The 20,594-nt window shown below is 36.3% G+C and overlaps 3 protein-coding genes across 3 annotated transcripts; 2 read left to right on the top strand and 1 right to left on the bottom strand.

The window, feature by feature from the left end:
* Positions 1-1,549: 1,549 nt before the first annotated feature.
* Positions 1,550-4,692, top strand: LOC108842165 (wax ester synthase/diacylglycerol acyltransferase 7). The gene is made up of 8 exons (XM_018614997.2): positions 1,550-1,781; positions 2,342-2,923; positions 3,008-3,074; positions 3,405-3,517; positions 3,601-3,810; positions 3,907-4,044; positions 4,253-4,508; positions 4,621-4,692. The coding sequence occupies exons 1-7, from the start codon at positions 1,587-1,589 to the stop codon at positions 4,406-4,408; spliced, it is 1,461 nt and encodes a 486-aa protein (XP_018470499.2). The 5' UTR covers positions 1,550-1,586; the 3' UTR covers positions 4,409-4,508; positions 4,621-4,692.
* Positions 4,693-6,465: 1,773 nt separating this feature from the next.
* Positions 6,466-10,495, top strand: LOC108841788 (wax ester synthase/diacylglycerol acyltransferase 7). Its single transcript, XM_057002860.1, has 7 exons — positions 6,466-6,740; positions 8,000-8,578; positions 8,667-8,733; positions 9,396-9,511; positions 9,602-9,811; positions 9,885-10,022; positions 10,209-10,495. The coding sequence occupies exons 1-7, from the start codon at positions 6,543-6,545 to the stop codon at positions 10,362-10,364; spliced, it is 1,464 nt and encodes a 487-aa protein (XP_056858840.1). The 5' UTR covers positions 6,466-6,542; the 3' UTR covers positions 10,365-10,495.
* A 908-nt stretch (positions 10,496-11,403) lies between these two features.
* On the bottom strand, positions 11,404-19,500 carry LOC108841787 (DDT domain-containing protein PTM). Its single transcript, XM_018614546.2, has 9 exons — positions 17,313-19,500; positions 16,606-17,220; positions 14,967-16,026; positions 14,324-14,612; positions 14,079-14,203; positions 13,267-13,730; positions 13,026-13,054; positions 12,008-12,649; positions 11,404-11,896 (listed from the first exon to the last, which is right to left on the bottom strand). Exons 1-9 carry the CDS (start codon positions 18,566-18,568, stop codon positions 11,757-11,759), a joined length of 4,620 nt encoding a protein of 1,539 aa, XP_018470048.1. The 5' UTR covers positions 18,569-19,500; the 3' UTR covers positions 11,404-11,756.
* Positions 19,501-20,594: the final 1,094 nt, after the last annotated feature.

Genomic DNA, 20,594 nt, shown 5'->3' with positions numbered 1-20,594 from the left:
TGGTGCTGCACCTGCACCTTTTTGGCACGACTTTTTTGGCAATCATCAAATAGGAAGAGAAGGGTCCAGTGGTGTATATGCAGATATGCATAGTTTACCAAACAAGAGATTGTGGAAAAGGCCAACCCAAGATGTCATGATCTAATCTTTAATGGTGTTTCCTGTATATGAGATTAAATACTAATACACACATGAAAAACATTGAACGTGACATATTTGTTATGACGTATTGTAAATTCTAAGAATATTTTTTTTTCTAAATGCATAATTGATTAAAATAACATAGATTACAAATAAACAATTACTTTGTTATTAGCTTACTACTATAAGCTTTTCTGAATGACTAAATATATAAACAATGTTAAAAAAAAAATTCAAAGTCAAACTTAAAAATAAATAAGATAAGAAAGATAATGATATTTTGTTGACTTTTAAGAGTGTCTACAGCGTAAAACTTGGTACGCAAAACAAGCGGATTAATCAGCCAACATAAATGATTTCAAACATGATCCATAGAGCAGCCGCAACGGAGCTCACAACAAATCTTTAGCAATTTATCATAGATGTATTAGATTAGAATAATATTATTATTAGGCAAATGCTCTAAGGATCAGTTTTTAAATAAGGAATTTAAGGATTCAGTCTTTAACGGCGTGGTGTTTTGTCATTGGATGAATTAAAATTTGTATTTCGTTTGAAAAAATAGATCTTATTCACGACTGAAGCCGAGAAAAAAAAATTTGTTCTCGACGAAAAAAAATAGATCTCATTCTCGGAATCATCTTCACGACACGCGTATACATGAACAATTGAAAAATGATTTAGTTGAAAATATTTGGAACAAATTTGGTGATGAAGATTAATAATTAGTGTATCTTTATATTTAATTATGTAATAAATAAAAGTTTAAATTTCATATATTTAATAAAAATTAAATTTCACATATTTAATAAAAATTAAATTTCATTTTTTTTTAAAATATTTTTTATTCCTAAAAACTTTTAATTAGAAAACACCATTGGACATATTATTTTGACTAGAGTCTTTAACTATTCAAAAAAATACTAAAATAATCATAAAAACTCCAAGAAGGAGTCCACCATTGTGGATGCTCCTTGCAATACTTAACACACTCCTTGCAATCTCCACGGCAAGTTTATTGACGCTATGAGGGACATTTGCCTGTAACATTTTTCTTTTCTAGGTAGAATTTGATTTTTGAGTAAGGCATATATGGCACCACCATTTTTGTTCTACCTTATTGTCAATCAAATTCACATTAAATGTAAAATTGTAGCGTTGCTTATGTAATTTACATATAACACGGGATAATCCAAATTATTTTTAAAACTGGTGCATATAATTGGTAGAATAAAACAAAACAAGGTGCAGCTTATACTTTAAGATTTTTTGTTTATTGAAACACTAAATCGTAAGTGTAAACATTTAAGTGGATGGATGGCGTGTTCGTATAGTCTTCATACTTTTTTCTTCTTCTTTTTGTAAGCAAAAAAGTCTTCTTACTATATGCCTTTATTCACGTTATAAATAACTGCAGGAGAGGAGAGAGGAAACATACATCGAAGATGAAAGTTAGAATTAGCAAGGAGGAGGAGGTGGAGGAGCAGCCGCTCAGCCCGATGGCGCGTGTATTCCAGTCTCCAGAGGTAGACTACTGTGCCGTCACCATCATGGGATTCAAAACCAAGTTCTGTCCGGACGTCCTTCTTGATGCCTTGAAGCACAATGTCTCAAAGCATCCTCGTTTTTCCACCAAACTGGTACCAACTTATACAACATATTACAATTAGTGAATATGAACATGATCAAAATCTAGAAGTTTACTGTTATAGAATTATATTTCAAATATTTATATAATTGATTCTCAATTTTTTTTAACTAAGACATCATATACTAGGATACTACATCTATTTTATTTGATTTGATGTTTAATGTTAATCAGTTACAAAAAAAATGTTTAATGTTAATACACATATATTAAAACGTATTATTTTTAATACAATTTATTTTGATTATATTAAAATATCATTATACACAAAGCTAATTCAACCAATAAAAATACAGTATGTAACTGGTCATAAATCCAAATGATGTTAAATATTTATAGAATAATAAGAACATCACTTGGTTGACAAAAAAAAAGAACATTGCTTATTTTGCAAAAAGAAATAATAATTTAAACATCAAATAAACTGAAACATGGTAAATAAATGTTTACACCTTGCTTCTAAGTAGATTAAGAGCTTATACATATATAATTTCCCCAAAATTCTACTTGGGATTTGATTGTGTTTGATCTCCGTTTGTCTTAACTTCATAGAGTGAGGATGGTGCAAAATGGATAGAGACTCAAGTCAATGTAGAAGATCATGTAGTCGTACCAATCATAGACCCAGAAGAGATAGGTGAAGATGGACAAGGCTTTGTCGATGAGTACATCTCACGTCTCACGACGATTCCTCTAGATAGATCAAGACCCTTGTGGGACATGCACATCCTTAACGTAAAAACCTCAGATGCTGAAGCAGTCGGTGTAATAAGATCTCACCATTCACTAGGAGATGGAATGTCTTTAATTTCTCTCATGCTTGCATGTACTCATAAGACATCAGACCCTGACAATACTGTTATACCTTCCTTGAAACGTCGTCAAGCGGTGCCGCATGGACTTAGAAAACAAGGCGGATGGTTCTTAAGGTCAATATTCACCTTTGGTTCTACAATGAGACTGATTTGGAATACCTCTGTAGATATGTTGCTTCTTTTGGCGACTATATTGTTTTTGGAGGATACAAAGACACCTTTAAAAGGTGGGGCAAATGTAGGGAGGAATCCAACGAGATTTTATCGAAGAACTATCTCTTTGGATGACATAAAACTTATAAAGAACTCTATGAATATGGTACGTCACGTTTTGTGTTCATAACTAAGGGTTTTTTTTTCTTTTTTTCAATGGATCTTTATTGTCTCTTTCGTCTTTTGCTAGACTATAAATGATGTTCTACTCGGAGTTACACAAGCTGCTCTTTCTCGCTATTTGAGCCGACTTTATGGTAAAAGTTAAATTTCAAAACATATGATGTATTCCTTCCACTCCATAATAGTATATGGGGTTGTAGAATGTTCAAAAATATAATTTTTTTGATGTTTCTATGTTAACTTTGTTTTATTAAGTCATATTTAACCAAATATGTTTACAGTTTTTTTATGATTGATTAAGTTATTTTAAATTTATATATTTAAAATATTTTTTAGAGAAAAGTAAAATTATTAATCTTTGCGTTTTTAACCAAATTGTACACTAGATTATAAAATATAATATTATTTAAGCTTTTCTAACGATTAACTTATCATAATTAATATGTGGTTTCTTGATAAACAAGGTAAGAAGAATGAGGAGGAGGGAGTATTGACATCGAATCAGAACCATCTTCCAAGTAAACTACGTTTCCGTGCAGGTTGTACAGTAAATCTGAGGTCGGACATCGGGTTCAAGGTTAGAGACATATGTAGTATATATATACTTCATCAAATTTGATCTTTTAGTGTTGTCACTAACGAGCAATATGTATATAAAAGCCTTTGGCAGATATGATGGCCAAGGACTCAAAATGCAGATGGGGAAACTACTTCAGCTTTATTATTTTGCCCTTCTCCATCGGTTTACAAACCGATCCTTTGGTCTATCTAAAGATATCCAAATCCACGATGGCTCGAAAAAAACATTCTTATCACGCTGCACTAGTGTATTTTATCATCAAAATCATCTTAAAAGTGTTTGGAGCTAAGGTATACAAAGTGACAATGAACTTGATTAATAAGAGATTTGTTTGCAATTTTGGGGACAACAATAACAATATTAACGCAATCTTGTCACTATATTAGGCAGCAGCAGCCATATTTAACCGACCGGTGGTGAATTTAACTACATGCGTTTCAAACGTCATAGGTCCAACGGAAGAAATCAGTTTCCGTGGTCATCCTATCGCTTACATCGCTCCAAGTAATTATGGACAATCACAAGTAAGTAGTTTTTTTGTCAATTACTCATTTTCTTAAATCAAGTTTTGATTAATAAAAAGATAACTATAAAGAACAACTTTATTCGATAAGTCTGGTTTATATAGGAAAATGTTACCTATCCAGTTTTGTCTTTTTTTTTTGCTTGTGAATCAGCATTTTGTGACTTTTTTTCTTCCGACACTTATATGTTTTTCTTTGTGTTTGATAGGCATTGTTGGTACATTACATGAGTTATGCGGGGAAGATGATAATCTCGTTAGCGGTTGATCTAACAGTCATACCGGATCCTCACAAGATATGTGATGACATGGAAGAGTCACTCAAAGACATGAAAGCTGCTCTTTCAGAAAGAGGGTTACTCTAAGGCTTGTGAGCCATTGGTATCCGTTTTGTATAAACCTATAGACGTGTTGATATATATTTGTTTGGTCTAAACTTGTTTTGTTTGGAGGCTTTATTAATTGGCCGGTCATTGTTTTTTTTTTTTTTGCTAAAAAATAAAACTCTCTATGCTCGAACCTTAGACGTTGGGTTTATAAAAGGACTCATAACCACTACGCCAAATGATATTATTAGGCCGGTCATTGTTGAACAAAAAAAATGCTTACAAAATGTCAAAGATTTTAGAAATCTCATTTCTCAGTCCTATTTAATATGAGCTAGAAAGCGCTATTAATTCAAGGATGCAACATGTAACTATAAGTTACCATTTAAAAGTAATCGTTTTATCATGCTTATTTTCGAACAATTTGTTTTGTATAAAGTTCATGTTTTATGCATCAAATATGTACTATATCTTTTTAGTTTTTACTTGTAATCTTTCTATGGAATTTGCAACTGGATTCTATATTTTCTTTTTTTGATTAAAGTATTTCTATATAATATATCGTGGTGGTTTAGTGGTTTACACTGGATAAATAGTCATCCTGTTGGTTTAACTAGGCCAATGATTGATTTTCTTTCGGTGCAAATTTGCTAACTCCACGTGTGTTTGATAGGCATTTTTGGTACATTCATTACATGAGTAATGAGTTATGCGGCAAAGATGATAATCTCGTTAGCGGTTGATCTCACAATCATACCGGATCCTAACAAGATATGTGGTGACATGGAAGAGTCACTCAAAGAGATGAAAGCTGCTATTTAGGAAAGAGGTTACTTAAGGCTTGTCATGAGTCATTGGTATCCGTAATACTCCAAACGAAAAGACAATCATTGTATCGTTCACAACCTGTAGAATTGGCAATAGTAGTTAGTCTCCTCAACAACTTTATTGGACCCTTTTTCCAATTGTGTGTGGCCAACAAACCAAAACGTCTTGTAGTTATGGCCACTAGGGGTGCTGCCCCTTTTTTGGCGTGACTTATTTGGCAATCACCAAATGTTAAGAGAATGGCCCAGTTGTGTGTATATATGCAGATTTAAATAGTTTTACTAAACATAAGAGTTTGGAAAAGGACAAGACAAGATGTCATGATCTATCTTTAATAGTGTTTCTTTTGCTTATCAGTCTATGAGATTAATACAAAAACACACGTGAAAAACATTGAAGGTGACATATTTGTTATGAAGTATTGTGAATTATACTATATCTGAAAAATGCATAGCTATTTTAAATAACATAGATTATATTTAAATGACTACTTTGTTATCAGCTATTTACTAAAAACTTTTCTGAACTAGTTTGATGAAATCAATATATAAACAATTTTCTGTTTCATTGAATACAAAAGGGAATGAATGAAAGCATATAAAATTTCAAAGCAAACTCGGGCAATAAAAACATAATTGAATTTTTGAAAAGAATTAAATTGGAAGTCAGACTTCAAAATAAAAAGAGAAAAGGATATTTTGTTGATTTCAAAATAAAAATTTAACAAACATGAATGATTTTGAACTTGGTACGCAAAACAAACCATCATAAATGATTTCAAACATGATCCATAAGCAACCTTTTGTTGATGCCAAAAAAAAAGCAACCTTTTGTCGCGAGATGACACACTCCCTGTAATCTCCACGGCAACCTTATTGACTCCACAAGGAAAAAATATTGGAAAGAAAAAATGCTTAGAACCTCTTCCTATGCGATAGTCAAAAAATCTGGACAATTACTTGTAAACCTTCTCTTTTTTTTGTAGGTAGGATTTGATTTTTGAGTAAGGCATATACGGCACCAACATTTTTGTTCAGGCTGATCGTCAATCAAAGTCACATTTTCGGTTTGTTACTTTGTTTGTTTGTTTGAAAACCACTTACATATAACCACGGGCGATCTAAATGATTTTTTAACTAGTACATATAATTGGTAAAATAAAACAAAACAATGGGCAACTACTATATCATGTAAAAAGAAGAGCCACTCATTTTACTATTTTTTTGCACTAAATTGCAACTGACATTTGAGTGGATGCGCGTGTTCCTATAGTTTTCATACTATATGCCCCATATTCACGTTATAAATAAACAGTAGCAGAGGAGAGAAGAAACAGACATTGAAGATGAAAGTAAGAATCAGTAAGGAGGTGGAGGTGGTGGAGGAGCAACCGCTCAGCCCGATGGCGCGTATATTCCAGTCTCCAGAGGTAGACTACTGCGGTGTCACCATTATGGGCTTCAAAACCAAGTTCTGTCCGGACGTCCTTCTTGATGCATTGAAGCATAATGTCTCCAAGCATCCTCGTTTTTCCGCCAAATTGGTACCAACTTATACAATTAGTGCATTTGAACATGATCAAAATCTAAACGTTTACTCTTATAGACTTATATTTCAAATATATATAAATTAAATATCTAAATTAACGCGCGCACACACACACATTCCTCAAAATGCAATAATTTAAGATGATCCTTATACAACAGAAACTCTAAAAATTAATAATTGATAAATAAATAAACATGATAAATTAATATTTTTTGTTAATTTCAAGTTAAGGTTGTTTATAAGTTAATAAAATAATAAGCTAATAACTTGCTTTTTTTTAAACACAATTTTATATAAATTCAGAACAAAGGTTCAGAGCTATTACAAAAACAGCAAAGATCAGAACAATCCAAATTACCAACTAAACTTAAGAAATCTTAGACAAAGAAATCCTTAAGCCAAACAGGATGCCCTGATGCAATATATGATTGGAAAAAATCCTTCTTAACCACACTATTAGCAATTAGGAAGGCTGGTTGTAGAGCTTGGTGAGACTGATGTTCAACCCGCCAGAATAAAAATTCTTGAAGCCTTGAAATAAGCTTGACAGAGAAAAAATTGAGGGAAGGCCAGGCAGATGGCTTCGAAATGACACTTACAATATTCTGATTTTCACAAGAGAAGATAATGGAATCAAAATGCAAAGACTGCATGCTTTCAATTTCCCATTGCCAACTTTCAAAAGAGGCATTTTATTTGCTGAGAATGTTAGAGAAAGATCTTCTTCCATGGAGTAGGACTTTCCCATCTGCATTTCTAAGAATCTAGGAAGCTCTACATTCATGTCGATTTCTGTCCCAAACTGAAGCTCTTCAAAAATGGATAATAAGCACTAAAATTATAAATTAATAATTTATACATATGAAGTTTATATAAGTAAATACAAAACATTGTATTTTATATTTACAATGGAGTCTATCTCTATTTTTCTAAATGTTTCAAAATGTTTGATAATATTCACAAAAATTATATCTAAAGCTCATCTAAATTTTATGATAAATCTTATATACAGTAAATAATATAATAAAACAATATGAAAGTCAAATTTATAAATTTATATGTAAACCACTAACTATTTATAATATATAAATTTTTTAAAATAAATTTATCGTAGATTAATAACTTCATAAATTAATAAAATATCACAGTTTTAACATTAATAATTTATAGATTTTTATCATACATATACAATTTTCCCTAAATATCCACTTGGGATTTGGTTGTGTTTGATCTCCGTTTGTCCTAACATCATAGAGTGAGGATGGTGCAAAATGGATAGAGACTCAAATCAATGTAGAAGACCATGTAGTTGTACCAAACATAGACCCAAAAGAGATAGGTGAAGATGGACAAGGCTTCGTAGATGACTACATCTCACGTCTCACGATGATTCCTCTTGATAGATCAAGACCCTTGTGGGATATGCACATCCTTAACGTTAAAACCTCAGACGCTGAAGCAGTTGGTGTAATAAGATCTCACCATTCACTGGGAGATGGAATGTCTTTGATTTCTCTCATGCTCGCGTGTACCCATAAAACATCAGACCCTGATAATACTATTATTCCTTCCTTGAAACGGCGTGAAACGGTGCCGCATGGCCTCAGAAAACAAGGCTGGTTCTTAAGGTCGATATTCACCGTTGGTTCTACAATCACACTGCTATGGAACACCTTTGTAGACGTGGTGCTTCTTTTTGCGACTATATTGTTTTTGAAGGATACAAAGACACCTCTAAAAGGTGGCGCGGATGTTGGGAGGAATCCAACGAGATTTTATCGAAGAACTATCTCTTTGGATGACATAAAACTTATAAAGAACAGTATGAATATGGTACGTTTCGCTTAGTGTTCATAACTAATTCGAGTGTTTGTATATTTTTCTTTTGAATTGATATTTATTCTCTTTTGAATGTTTCAAGACTATCAACGATGTTCTACTTGGAATTACACAAGCCGCTCTTTCTCGCTATTTGAACCGATTTTATGGTAAACATTAATTTCAAAGTATTTTAAATTAGATATCTCTAATGGTTTAACATAATCTTTCTGATTCGCCCTTAAAAGAGTAGGTATATTTTTTTATTTTATATTTTCTAGAAATTTAATTTTTATATTTATGTTTTAATTATATTTGTGTTTTCTTTGTATAATATTTTTAAATGATTAATAAAAGATTTTGATAGTTGTATTAAAATAGTTTGACCACATATATAACAATAGGTCATGTTGCTATTTTAATAGAATAGATGATAAACTATAAGCTCTGCTCTTACTTGTCTATTAAAATTCTATAGAATTTATTATTTTAAAATTTAATTAATATTTTTTATTTTAATTAAGAATAAAACAGATAACCTAATAAAATTTTGCATTGGAATTATATAGGGATATTCATTTTATAATGATAATTTCTCAACAATGGCATTAATTTGAAATGGACGGATTATTATTTAAAATACTAACAGTTAACATCATAATTAATATGTCAACCCTAAAGTTCATCCTGATACAACAAAGGAATATGTGTTCATAATTAATATGTCAACCCTAAAGTTCATCCTGATACAACAAAGGAATATGTGTGTCTATATCTAATGTTTCACACGTTATATCTTGTTTTTCTTTTTTTTTTTTTTGATAAACACAAGGCAAGAATCATGAGAAGGAGAGCAGAGCATTGACATCGAATCAAAACCATCTTCCACGGAAACTACGTTTCCGTTCAGGTTGTACAGTAAATCTGAGGCCGGACATCGGGTTCAAGGTTAGAGATATATGTACTATATATACAGTTCATCAATTTAACAGTAACTCTTTTACTGTTGACACTAACGTGCAAATATGTATATAAAAGCCTTTGGCAGATATGATGGCCAAGGACTCAAAATGCAGATGGGGAAACTACTTCAGCTTTATTATTTTGCCCTTCTCCATCGGTTTACAAACCGATCCTTTGGTCTATCTAGAAATATCCGAATCCATGATGGCTCGAAAGAAGCATTCTTATCACGCTGAACTAGTGTATTTTATCATCAAAAGTGTCCTAAAAGTGTTTGGAGCTAAGGTAAACAAAGTGATCAATGAACTTGATTTGACATTTTTTTCAATATTTATACACAATCTTGTCACTATATTAGGCAGCAGCAACCATATTCAACCGACCCGTGGAGAACTTAACTACATGCGTTTCAAATAACATTGGTCCAATGGATGAAATCAGTTTCCGTGGCCATCCTATCGCCTACATCGCTCCAAGTAATTATGGACAATCACAAGTACGTAACAGCTTCTTTTTGTCAACCACGCAAATTCTTATAAATCAAGTTCTGAAGAACAACTCTATTTGATAATGTCTAGTTTATATGAGAAAATATTACGCCTCCGGTCATATCTTCATTTGCTAGTGAAACTGCACTTTACGAATTTTCTCTTCCTGACACTTACGTTTTTGTGTTTGATAGGCATTGTTGGTACATTACATGAGTTATGCGGGGAAGATGATAATCTCGATGGCGGTTGATCCTACAGTCATACCGGATCCTCACAAGATATGTGATGACATGGAAGAGTCACTCAAAGACATGAAAGCTGCTCTTTCAGAAAGAGGGTTACTCTAAGGCTCGTGAGAGTCATTGGTATCCGTTTTGTATAATCTTCAGACGTGTTGATGAATGATGACAGATAATTGTTTGGTCTAAAATGTTAAGTTTGGAGGTTTATTTGAAAGAACAAAAATGTTTTGGAGACTTTCAATGGTTTTTTCAAGGCCGGCCGGTCATAATAAAAGTCGTTAGATCCGTAGTTAACAATTAATAAAAGTCGTTAGATCCGTAGTCTTATACTAGTCTAAAATGTTATGACAAATAATCTATACAACCGGAGATTAGTACCCTTCTTTTGATGTCTTGGATTATGTAGTTGAATTGTAAATCTCTACATGTTACGGTTTCTTTAGGAGCTAATGCATGGGACTGGCTCTTGAAAGTAAACTCTTCTGGGTTGCTTGAGAACAAAGTAAAGCAAAAAGGTCACATTCTAGCGATGACGATTAGGGTAATAATGGCGAGGATAAGAGCGAAGGCTGTATTAATCAAGTGAATGAGAAAGAAGAAGCAAGCGAAGGTTCATGTGATGTGAAGTGAACCAACTGAGTTTGAAAAGAAGGAAGAAGATGAAGGGGAAACATAAGAACGTTGTGGAAGAGCCTCCAACGGAAAGTAATTAGCACATTATTGTGTATCCCTTCCTTGATTCCGAAAGGTTCACCTCTCTTTCACCGTTGTTGCAGTTTGCTGTGTTGTATGGAGCGCGTGCAAACACAGGCCTTGATAGGATGAAATTGATAAACACAATCTGTTCCTGCATCTCCTCGCAAAGTTGTTGATTTGAGCAATCCGGAGATGTCAAGAGTGGTGGAAATTGTCTAGGTGAACAACGATAACTTTTTTTTTACGTCCGAGTGTTTTGCACGGGTTTCGCATATAGACTGGTTGGTTATAAACTCAAAAATTGGATTATGTGTTGAAAGTTGCAGACCGTGAATACAAGGAGTTGGCAAAGTACAATCTCAGGCAGCTCACGTCGACCAAGTTGACATAAACAAATCTCGTTGCCTTGTTTCTCAAGACTAACATCACTTTTAAGACACTAAACACATCAGTATCAATGGATTTCGATAGAAAATAAAATATTCTTTTACATACATTAACTTGTTTACTGACTCCATTCTGAAAAGCAAATTTAAATCATATAATAAATCAACTTATGAATCCCCCTTCTTTGTTTATTCTAATCCTAAGTCAACTCATCCAAGTTAACAGTCCCAACAAGCCAAACTAACTTCATACTAATCAGTTCCCTCCTCTGTCTCTGCTTTTCCTTGATTCTCTACTCAATACTCTACTCCATTAATTTTATAGACATCTCCAAGACACATCTAAGCCCTATCTGATTCTTCCAACTTAATTCCCAGCCTAAGAATATTCTATCAATTTTCACAAATTCACAGCTTAGGATGGGACAGGAGGTGTAGTAGAGATCTCATGTGGACAGGGAGGAGGTAACTGTTCTCGACAGAGATTGCACCGGAATCCAGTCACCATACTTGAATTCTTCTCGTTGATCCCACATGCATCTTCATGGTACCATTCTACAAACATTACAGCAAAAAGGAGAGAGAATAAAAAAAAAGGCTAAGAAACAATTGGAAACCAAGTCCTGCAAGTAAAATAACGGTGACCCAAAAGATGATTTGGATTACCTTTACACATTTCGCAAGAGATGAAGGTTGATCCAGAGTCAGAGTCGATCAGGCCGCATAAACGACACTTAGGTTGGTCATGATCAGAATCCGAGTTCTCCATAGGTTTAAAATATCTGCCTCTCCGGAACTTATCGACCCGTTCATCACCAGGTTTTCTGGATAAGAGCAGTCCATTCAACCAATAGCTTAAGGCTCTTTTTGTTCTCTTCTTTCTTATGGAAATCTCTTGTTTTGCTTTCTTAGGCCTGCCTCTGCCTCTTCCTCTTTTGGTTTCCAGTTTCCGTTTCTTACTCTCTCCAGGAACTGTACTTTCATCCTGCAGCCGAGTAACATGCTCTGGTCTCCTGCCTGAACGCCGCAATGGTTTGCTTGCAACAACCTTTTTATGATTCTTTAACCTAACGGATATTCTCTCTCCCAGAGACGTTTTGGTCTTCTTTAGCCGAGTTGATTTTCGAGCAGGTATGACCTTTTTATGCGTTTGTTTCTGAACTCGAACTTTTTTACGGAAACTGCCTGGGGGCCGCCCTCTTTTCCGTCCGCTGGGTTGTTCTTTTGCTTGCACTACACTCCTGCATGGAAGACAAATGTACATGCCTTCCTTGTCCGCTTTCCTGATATGCTTTTTGTGAAATAATCCTGAAATTTTTATCATTGCTAATATCAATAAAAAGCTCTGACTAAATATATATATATATATATATATATATATATATATATATTTGAAAGATCATGTTAGGAGTCACTCTTGGTTAGGATCGAGACTAACTACTACTACTTAGAATTATATGGGAACCCTCACTCTCAAGTTACCTTTTGGAGTAAACATTCATAGTCTTAAGGGGATCACATTGGTTAGTGAATTGGATTACCTTTACTGGCTCTACCGCAGGTCAATATAATTAATTCTTTCAATTCAAGTGTTATGTGTGGACTAGGTTCATAAAAGATTAACTACATAAGGATAACTTCTTCAATTAAAAAAAACACTTTAACAAAACAAAAAGAGACGAACCTTTGCAGATGTGGCAGCCCGCAGCATCACTGTCATTAACGGAAAACAAATACGATCAGAAGGCAGTTGAGAAAGATCATTACCCAACAAACAAACAAAAAACTAAAAAGATATGTTTGTAGGTCAAAATGTAATGCGATTAAGACAAATGACAATCCTTTTTAAGGTTAGTCAAGATACGATAGCTATGCTAATGAAGACAGTGACTTCTGAAGGCAAAGGGGTGGTGATAAGTACATACCTCGAAGGCACTTCTTTCTTACAATGTTCACACAAAGAAGATTCCGATCTTTCTGCCCTTTCAAATAGGTATGAGAATCCTTTTCCCCTTGAGGACTTTTTCCGTACTTTTTCTATCTCAGTGTGTCTGTAAGAGCTTCCTGACTTCACAGTTTTTCGTACAGCTTTTTTCTCTTCAAATCCTTTGAGAAGATGTAAAGGCACATATGATTCATTCACCCAGAACTTTTTTCTTTCACTCGAGGATTCTTCAATCATGCGACCATGCTTCAACACAACATCCGGAACATTTCTTCTTTTACCAAAGTCAAGGAGATATTTCACAGTATCTTCCTCTACGCACTTCCGACGGACAATCACTTTTTTAAACAGCCTTGCAGACTTTTTAGATTCTTTGTCCGATGCAGGAAGAAGATGACTGTTTTCAATATCATCCCATTTTAAGTAAGAGTGGAATGTCCTCACCTGTAAATCACTAAATTGTTAGCTAAAAATCTTAGAGCGCCAAAAAAGCATCCTACAAGTAGACAAATTTAAGGAGACTGTGGTACAAGAAAAATGATCAGTGTGTGTAACTGCAAATGTCAATAAAATAACCATGAGGATGACAAACTCAAAAGTAAATCTGTTCCACCGCAGTTTGGTAATTAGAGTAGAAAAAGAAACTAAAGGATTTCATACCATCTACATTCATGCGTAGGTCAAATGAAAACAGAATAACATTTGTATACTTTTGTAACTTCGACGTTTATATTTTTTTGTCAATACCAGCGAAACAAGAATAACATTCAGTTAGACCAAATTCTATATTACCTGAAAACCCAGCTGCTCTGAAGTCGTAGATGACTCAACAGCTGCTTCCCAGGCAACACGTCGGCTTCTCTTAGCAGGCTCTGAATTCACAGGATACAGTATACCTGGTATATTAATACTCCCCCCTGCATAGTATAGAATGCATGAAGAATGAAACATCTACATGGAAGTGAGAGGAACAAAAGAATAGTTTAAGACAGTAGAAGAACAAAGGCGAAAGCAAGAACAAAAGAGAAAAGGTAAACCTTGTCTAGCAGCCTTAGAGACCAAAGAACGAGGTAAAACCTTCCAGTTGAACAATGGCCGTGAAAGTCGGCCGCCTCTCCACCAACACATGCTCAATCCACCTTTTTTCTTTGCAGCAGGATTAACCCCAGACTCCAACAATGGGCCCCTTCTTTTACCAATAGCAGTCTTTAACGATGATCGTGTCGACGCAATGAGAATATGTCTCGATGAGCCCATTTCTATGGCAGAATCGACATGGTTTAGCCACTCAACTGAAAGAACACGATGATGCAAATTCGCCTCTAACTGCAAAGGTAATTAAATCTTCATTAGGAAGTTGATGCACACTTAGATTAATCACTAATGCACTACACAAAAATCCAGCGCTCAAGAAATCCTACTTAAAGACTTCTGAAGATAGTTAAGACTTGATCAAACGGAGAATAGAGAAAACATTCAACTTCCCTAGCCTCAGTAAAAAAAGTGAACAGAAATTGACTACTGCAAGCTTTTCAAGTAGGAATCGAACAAACCAAAACTAAGTTCTATAGCAGCAGCCAATAATGAAGAGTTTGATCTTTGGCCAATACAATGATTAAACTTCGAAAAATACAATTGAAACATGAATTTTTAGGAGAAAGAAACTTGAGAAAAACTTACTTCAACTAATAAATGTCTCAATCTTGATATATTTGATGCCTTCAGAATGTGTTCACGCCAAATCCTGGAATGCTGTGGATTCAACCATGGGCCAACCAAAAGACCTTGCAATCGACTTTCCATGGATAATATCTGGCAGATGATAGCCATAAGATGACTTTTCTTATCGATGTATTGACTGCTAGCAATCTCACTTTCCGAAGGACCCCGTAAAGCCCCGAGACTCATGTTGAACAAGCAATTTGTCTTGATCCCGGCATCCTCAGATTGGCAAGGAAGACACCATCCACATTTTTCTTTCCACGCATCCAGGTAGAGGCCTTGGATGTGTCGCCATTGAAATTTGGTGGTTTTCATCAATATAGTCTTCACCTGGGCGGAAGCTATCTCTTCGTCAGATCTCATATCATTGGTACGGATAGGTGACTTCCGCCTCATCTCTTCAGAAATCGATGTAGTCATCTCAGCAAATATGTACTGATTTCTATAGCTTGATTCGCTTTGAACATTCGGTCTAATTCCTTTCCTTGTGTTCATTCTAGCCAAATGATGGGAAGACGAATGGATATTCGAATCTGGCTCTTTCATGACATCCAAAATGCTCGATGGTCCTGGCTCATGAAGACTCTGGACATCAGAACCATTTTGTACAGTTTCAGCAGAACCTTCAGAACTCATATTAAGGATATCTAGTCCAGTGCCTGAATTTGATATCTTCCGACGAGTCCTATGACAATGATTTTGTGAACTTCCATTACTGGATCCTTCTTCAAGCTTTTCCTTAACGCCAGATGTTGGCTGTTTTTCTGGAGCTGGTAGAGGAGCCATAAACCCATCAATAGAAGAACTAATTCCTTTGGCTGGCGTATCCAAGCATACGGATATCTGTGAATTCACACCGCGGATTGCTCTTTTCAGCCCAGCAGGGAAATCCCAGTGCTTTTTAATTGCACCTATTACTCCAATATACAAACTACCGCATGACTTGAGCTGCTCCAGTACAAGGATCACATCATTCACATGATAGTAGTTCACTGAGCCTGTGCCATCGGTATCTATCCTGCAAATTTATAATGGACAACATCAGACAATCTATCAAGAGATGCAGTAGCTCCTAGAATCAGTATATGAAAGAAGTTCTTAGAATTAGATGATAAAAATTTCCTTATCTGCATGCATTGAGCGTTAAAAATGCAATCTAAAACTAAGGGTCAACAATTGCATCTAAATACCAAGCAAAAGAGGCCATTCACATATCCAAACATGCAATTAAATTTACTGGAAACTACAGGAAGGATACATAGTTTTGCAGTTTTATCATGTTATATGCATATATTAGTTAATACTGTACTCCATAGTTTATGTTAATCCTCCAGCTAGCTAAAATAGGGGTAGTGTTTTTTAAAGTTAAAACCTTCACCTACGAGCTATATGGCATATAATCAACATGTGTCTACAGTGCTTACCAGAAATCATCACAAAGTTGTACCACCGAGATGAGACGACAAAAGTTGCTAATACTAATCAAAATTTTATATTTCTCTACTAAGAAAAAAAAATTATAGTGCTGAATTCACAAAATTGATTCCACTGAGATCATGCATTAGCCCAGACAAGAGAATCAAAGAAAGAAACTTACACCAACAAGTAGCCACAACTGTTGTAGTACTGTCGGCCATGGGGATCAATCTCTAGAAACTCTGCTCCTCGAATTTGCTTTTCAGGCTTCCATCCTGGTACACGCTGGTCAAATGAACATTCAGGGCAGTACCAGTCATCCTCAAGCAAAAGGTGACTGGCAACACCGATACACTTAGAATGATAGGCAGCTGGACAACCATCACAGCACAGTAAGTTCCCATCCATTTTGCAAAGACAACAATCGTCACTGTTCCGGTCAAACGAGCCATCAACGGCCTCATCATTTAAAGAAGAATCATCTCCCAGCTCAATCATAGATCGTTTTCTGCGTCGCACTTTTGTGTTTCTCTTCCTATCAATTTCCATTTCAGACTCAGCTGCAAAAGATCTTTTATTAAGCTCTGATCTCACGACTTCAGTATCTGTCATATCATCACACAAACGGGCAAGTATCTCAATTTTCAGATTCATGGGCTGTCTGAAATATTCACTTTTGAAAAAGTTAAACCGAGTTAGATCCACTCCAGGGTTGTCCTTAGAACCAGAAAACAGTAGGTATTCGACCACAAAAAGGGGATAATTAACCACATCCAACATATCCCAGTCAAGACTCCTGCATGTAACACACGACCAGCAAAGCATGAGAACCCAAAACATGAAAAGCTTCATGTCCATATAAAAGAAATAAAACTAAAGTATTCATACCTCAGGCAAGCAATTGCAGACAGATCACCTTCAGCAACGAGGTTCTCCAAATGTTTTCTTAATATTTTCAAAACAGAAACATGGATGCTATCAAATAACAGACTAGGAGACATGCACCTCAGCGCTTCCACAAAATCCTCCAGCTCAAAGGGACTCAAAAACAGCAAAGTACTGAAGGACCGCAGGCACGAATAAACAGAAAAGACATTAAGAATGGGAAGACCATCTAAATTCAAAATACGCGAGGATGGAGGTAACTCTGCCTTTGGCGGAGGTACAGAAATATTCTCAGCTTTTCCATCAACAACCCAAGTTTTCTCGTCTGTCAGACTACTAACTGACGGAGAAGGAGATACTTCATCAACTAAGCAAGCTGTAATAGAGCTACCGGCAGGAAATCGAGCTAACGCTCTACGAGCACTTCTTCTCAACCGAGGTTGGCTCGTGAAATTTGGATTCACTGAGGCTTTCCTCCTCTTCCTCCTACCACTTGTATATTCATCTGAAACCTCCCTATCAGAAAGACACTCAACAACAGTCTTAGCATCATGCTCAGAAAGATCAAGATCCGGATCAGCCCCATTAGAGTCAGGAGTATTCAGATCCTGAAGTGAAACATCGTCCTGCTTCCGTATCTCCTCCAAAAGCTGAACGCTGGTTACTTCAGCAACATGGACTTCTTTATACTCTCCTTGTTGACTTTGCATGTTGTTCTCCATGTTAACCTCCAAGTTCAAATCAAATCCTCCCTCACAGCTCGCATCCATGTTCAGATCGATAAACCCCCTCCTTCGGACACTAGAACCCTCCTCATAACCGATGCTCACATTAACCAAACCTAAACCATCATTCAAATTCCAATCCAAACCATCTTTACGTTCCGTCACCGCTCTATTCAAATCCAAACCTAGGGTTTCCAAAGGACCACTATTCAAATCAACATTCCCTCTCAAACCAAAGCAATCACTAACCCTAGATTCCTCCTCCTCCTCCTCCTCCTCGGCAACTCTATCATTCAAATCAACGTCTCTCATCACATTTACCTCAGAGCTGTCATTCCGAGATCGCTTCCTCGTCATCCTACCAGCCCGAGGCTTCTTCACTTGTGTCGTCTCCTGAGATCCCTCCTCCCCCACCATCGCGAGATCAGCGACCTCGGCCTCCGTCGTAAGCCCATCGATCTCGAAATTTCCAGACGAATCGTGAGATAGGACCGTACCGTCGGAGCACATCCCAGCCTCCGTCGTAAACTCCATTGACGTGAGCTTTGCTTTGCTTTGCTTTGCTTTGCTTTCGGTTCGAATCGGTTAACCAACGAAGCAAAGGAAGCCCATTGGCTGAAAAAAAAAGAAGCGCTGAGATTGTTTTTTTTTCTCTAGAAACGCTAACAACGTTGCAGGCAGGAGAGAGAGAGAGGGGGACAGAGATTCTCTCTCTGCAGGGAAGAAGGAAGGAAGGAAGGTAGTTTTCCAAAGAGAATTGTCTACAGAGTTAACGCATAACGTATTCTCTCAACTGACTCTCAGAAGAAAACAAAGGAGGGTTGGTCAATGTTAGGAAGAGGAAGCCATCTCTTTCCTACCACCTCCCTCCCACACTCCTTTCTTTTAACTTCTTTTTTCCACTTTTTCTGGTCAATGTGCCATATGTTTTTTGTTTTTTACTTTTTTCACATAACACATAACAATAAAATAATAAAGTTCAGTTGAAAAAAAAAACAATAAAAATAATAATGATGAAATACATATATACATTTTTTCCCAAATTGAAATGTATTCATTGCAAAATACCATAGTTCATACAAAGACCGACAACCAAACGAACTAAACCCCAAAACACAAGCCTATAAGAAAGGCAACTATAGCCCACGCAGGGGCGATTTAAAAATAAGATAGCCCATTCGAAACGGCAGCTTAAACCCACGCAAGGACAACTTAACTCAACAACGGATTGACTCTAAACAAACCAAAACACACACATAATGAAGATCGACAGCAGTGATAGGAAGCGATTGTTAAAAACAAAGCTGGCAGGTTACACTACCTCCAGAGACCAAGTTCCCAAACTAGAGAGACTAAGAGACCTAAACAGAGCTGAAGGCCAAAAAAAACAAGAGACCACAACCAACACCAAAACTTTCCAAACGCCACTAAACCCCAACAGAGGGGGCATCAAAGCTGAACCGGGGAAAGCAGGGGCAAAGCAGAACATACCAGCACACAGCCTCAAGCTGAAGGACCACAAAGACCAGCCGAATCAAAGCAATATAAACGCAGGAGAGCCAAATGCAGCAGCCAACACCACCACAACCACTCTAGGAACTGAGGATAATGAGACAGCTGAAAACAATAAGGACAATGAAGAACAGCCGGAAACCTGGCAAAGAAGACCTCTCGTCTTACACGCGGACACAGGGATCCAGCCAAAGCCACCTACAGACTCAGGACAAGACACCTCCTCGCAAGAGAAAACAAAAAAGCCAGAGCCACTGCGACGTCTTGACGTATCACAATGCCACAAGGACAGAAGAGCCAAGAAAGTAGATGCCGTCACAGCAATCTTCGAATCAAGAGCCAAACTTCCAAACCACCAAACTGAAACAAGCACCCAGAACCAGAGTAGTCGAGATAGAGAAGCCAGTCAAAACACCAATACAAGGACTAACCAGAGCCAAAGCCTAAGCAGCACAAAAGCCGGCGACCAAGGGTCCCGTTGCTACAAGACCACCTCAGACTCTAACTAAAACACAAGGAGCAAATCGAACAGAGAAAACCGATCTACTCCCAGCCCTAAAAACCGACCACCCACGAACTACCGCTGCTACAACCGCGCCGTACCTCCAGAGAGCATGAACACTAACCGGAAAGACGAGCCCTGCGCGCAGGCTCTTCGACGGAGAGAGCTCTCATAAATCCAGAGAAAACGAGCAAGGCGGAAGAGACCGACATGGAATCGACGAGCAGCTAAAGAGAAAACAAAAGAGAGGAAGAGGAGGCCCCGTCGATACCGGACGTGCGCTCACGCGGTGCCAGATCGGAGGAGAAGCTTCAGATCTACTTTAATGGCCGAGAGAGAAAGTTGGGGGGGAATACATATATACATCTATACTTTCTTTTTTTCTTTTGGAATATTCATACTTAGACAATAGTTTTTATGAAAAAAATATTTTGATTTTTATCTGACAGATGTTTATTTTACATCAAAAATCTTTTTAAAACTATTAAAATAGTTTGATAAAAGAGTGTTAAGGAGTTATAAAAACTATATATAATAATTTGACAA

The sequence above is a fragment of the Raphanus sativus genome, chromosome 2, assembly GCF_000801105.2.
Source record: "Raphanus sativus cultivar WK10039 chromosome 2, ASM80110v3, whole genome shotgun sequence".
In the NCBI taxonomy this organism is placed as follows: domain Eukaryota; kingdom Viridiplantae; phylum Streptophyta; class Magnoliopsida; order Brassicales; family Brassicaceae; genus Raphanus; species Raphanus sativus.
The sequence above is the reverse complement of the archived record's forward strand: the minus strand, read 5'-3'. Positions and strand labels throughout refer to the sequence as shown.

Bases quoted from the DNA above. Each gene is read 5' to 3' on its own strand.
- LOC108842165 (XM_018614997.2), top strand. From the start codon at position 1,587: ATGAAAGTTAGAATTAGCAAGGAGGAGGAGGTGGAGGAGCAGCCGCTC. The intron at 1,782-2,341 runs GTACCAACTTAT...TTAACTTCATAG, and splicing joins CTCGTTTTTCCACCAAACTG to AGTGAGGATGGTGCAAAATG. The intron at 3,075-3,404 runs GTAAAAGTTAAA...TTGATAAACAAG, and splicing joins CTATTTGAGCCGACTTTATG to GTAAGAAGAATGAGGAGGAG.
- LOC108841788 (XM_057002860.1), top strand. From the start codon at position 6,543: ATGAAAGTAAGAATCAGTAAGGAGGTGGAGGTGGTGGAGGAGCAACCG. The intron at 6,741-7,999 runs GTACCAACTTAT...CTAACATCATAG, and splicing joins CTCGTTTTTCCGCCAAATTG to AGTGAGGATGGTGCAAAATG. The intron at 10,023-10,208 runs GTACGTAACAGC...TGTGTTTGATAG, and splicing joins GTAATTATGGACAATCACAA to GCATTGTTGGTACATTACAT.
- LOC108841787 (XM_018614546.2), bottom strand. From the start codon at position 18,568: ATGGAGTTTACGACGGAGGCTGGGATGTGCTCCGACGGTACGGTCCTA. The intron at 16,027-16,605 runs GTAAGTTTCTTT...ATAAATTTGCAG, and splicing joins AGTTGTGGCTACTTGTTGGT to GATAGATACCGATGGCACAG. The intron at 14,613-14,966 runs GTAAGTTTTTCT...TTACCTTTGCAG, and splicing joins TGAGACATTTATTAGTTGAA to TTAGAGGCGAATTTGCATCA.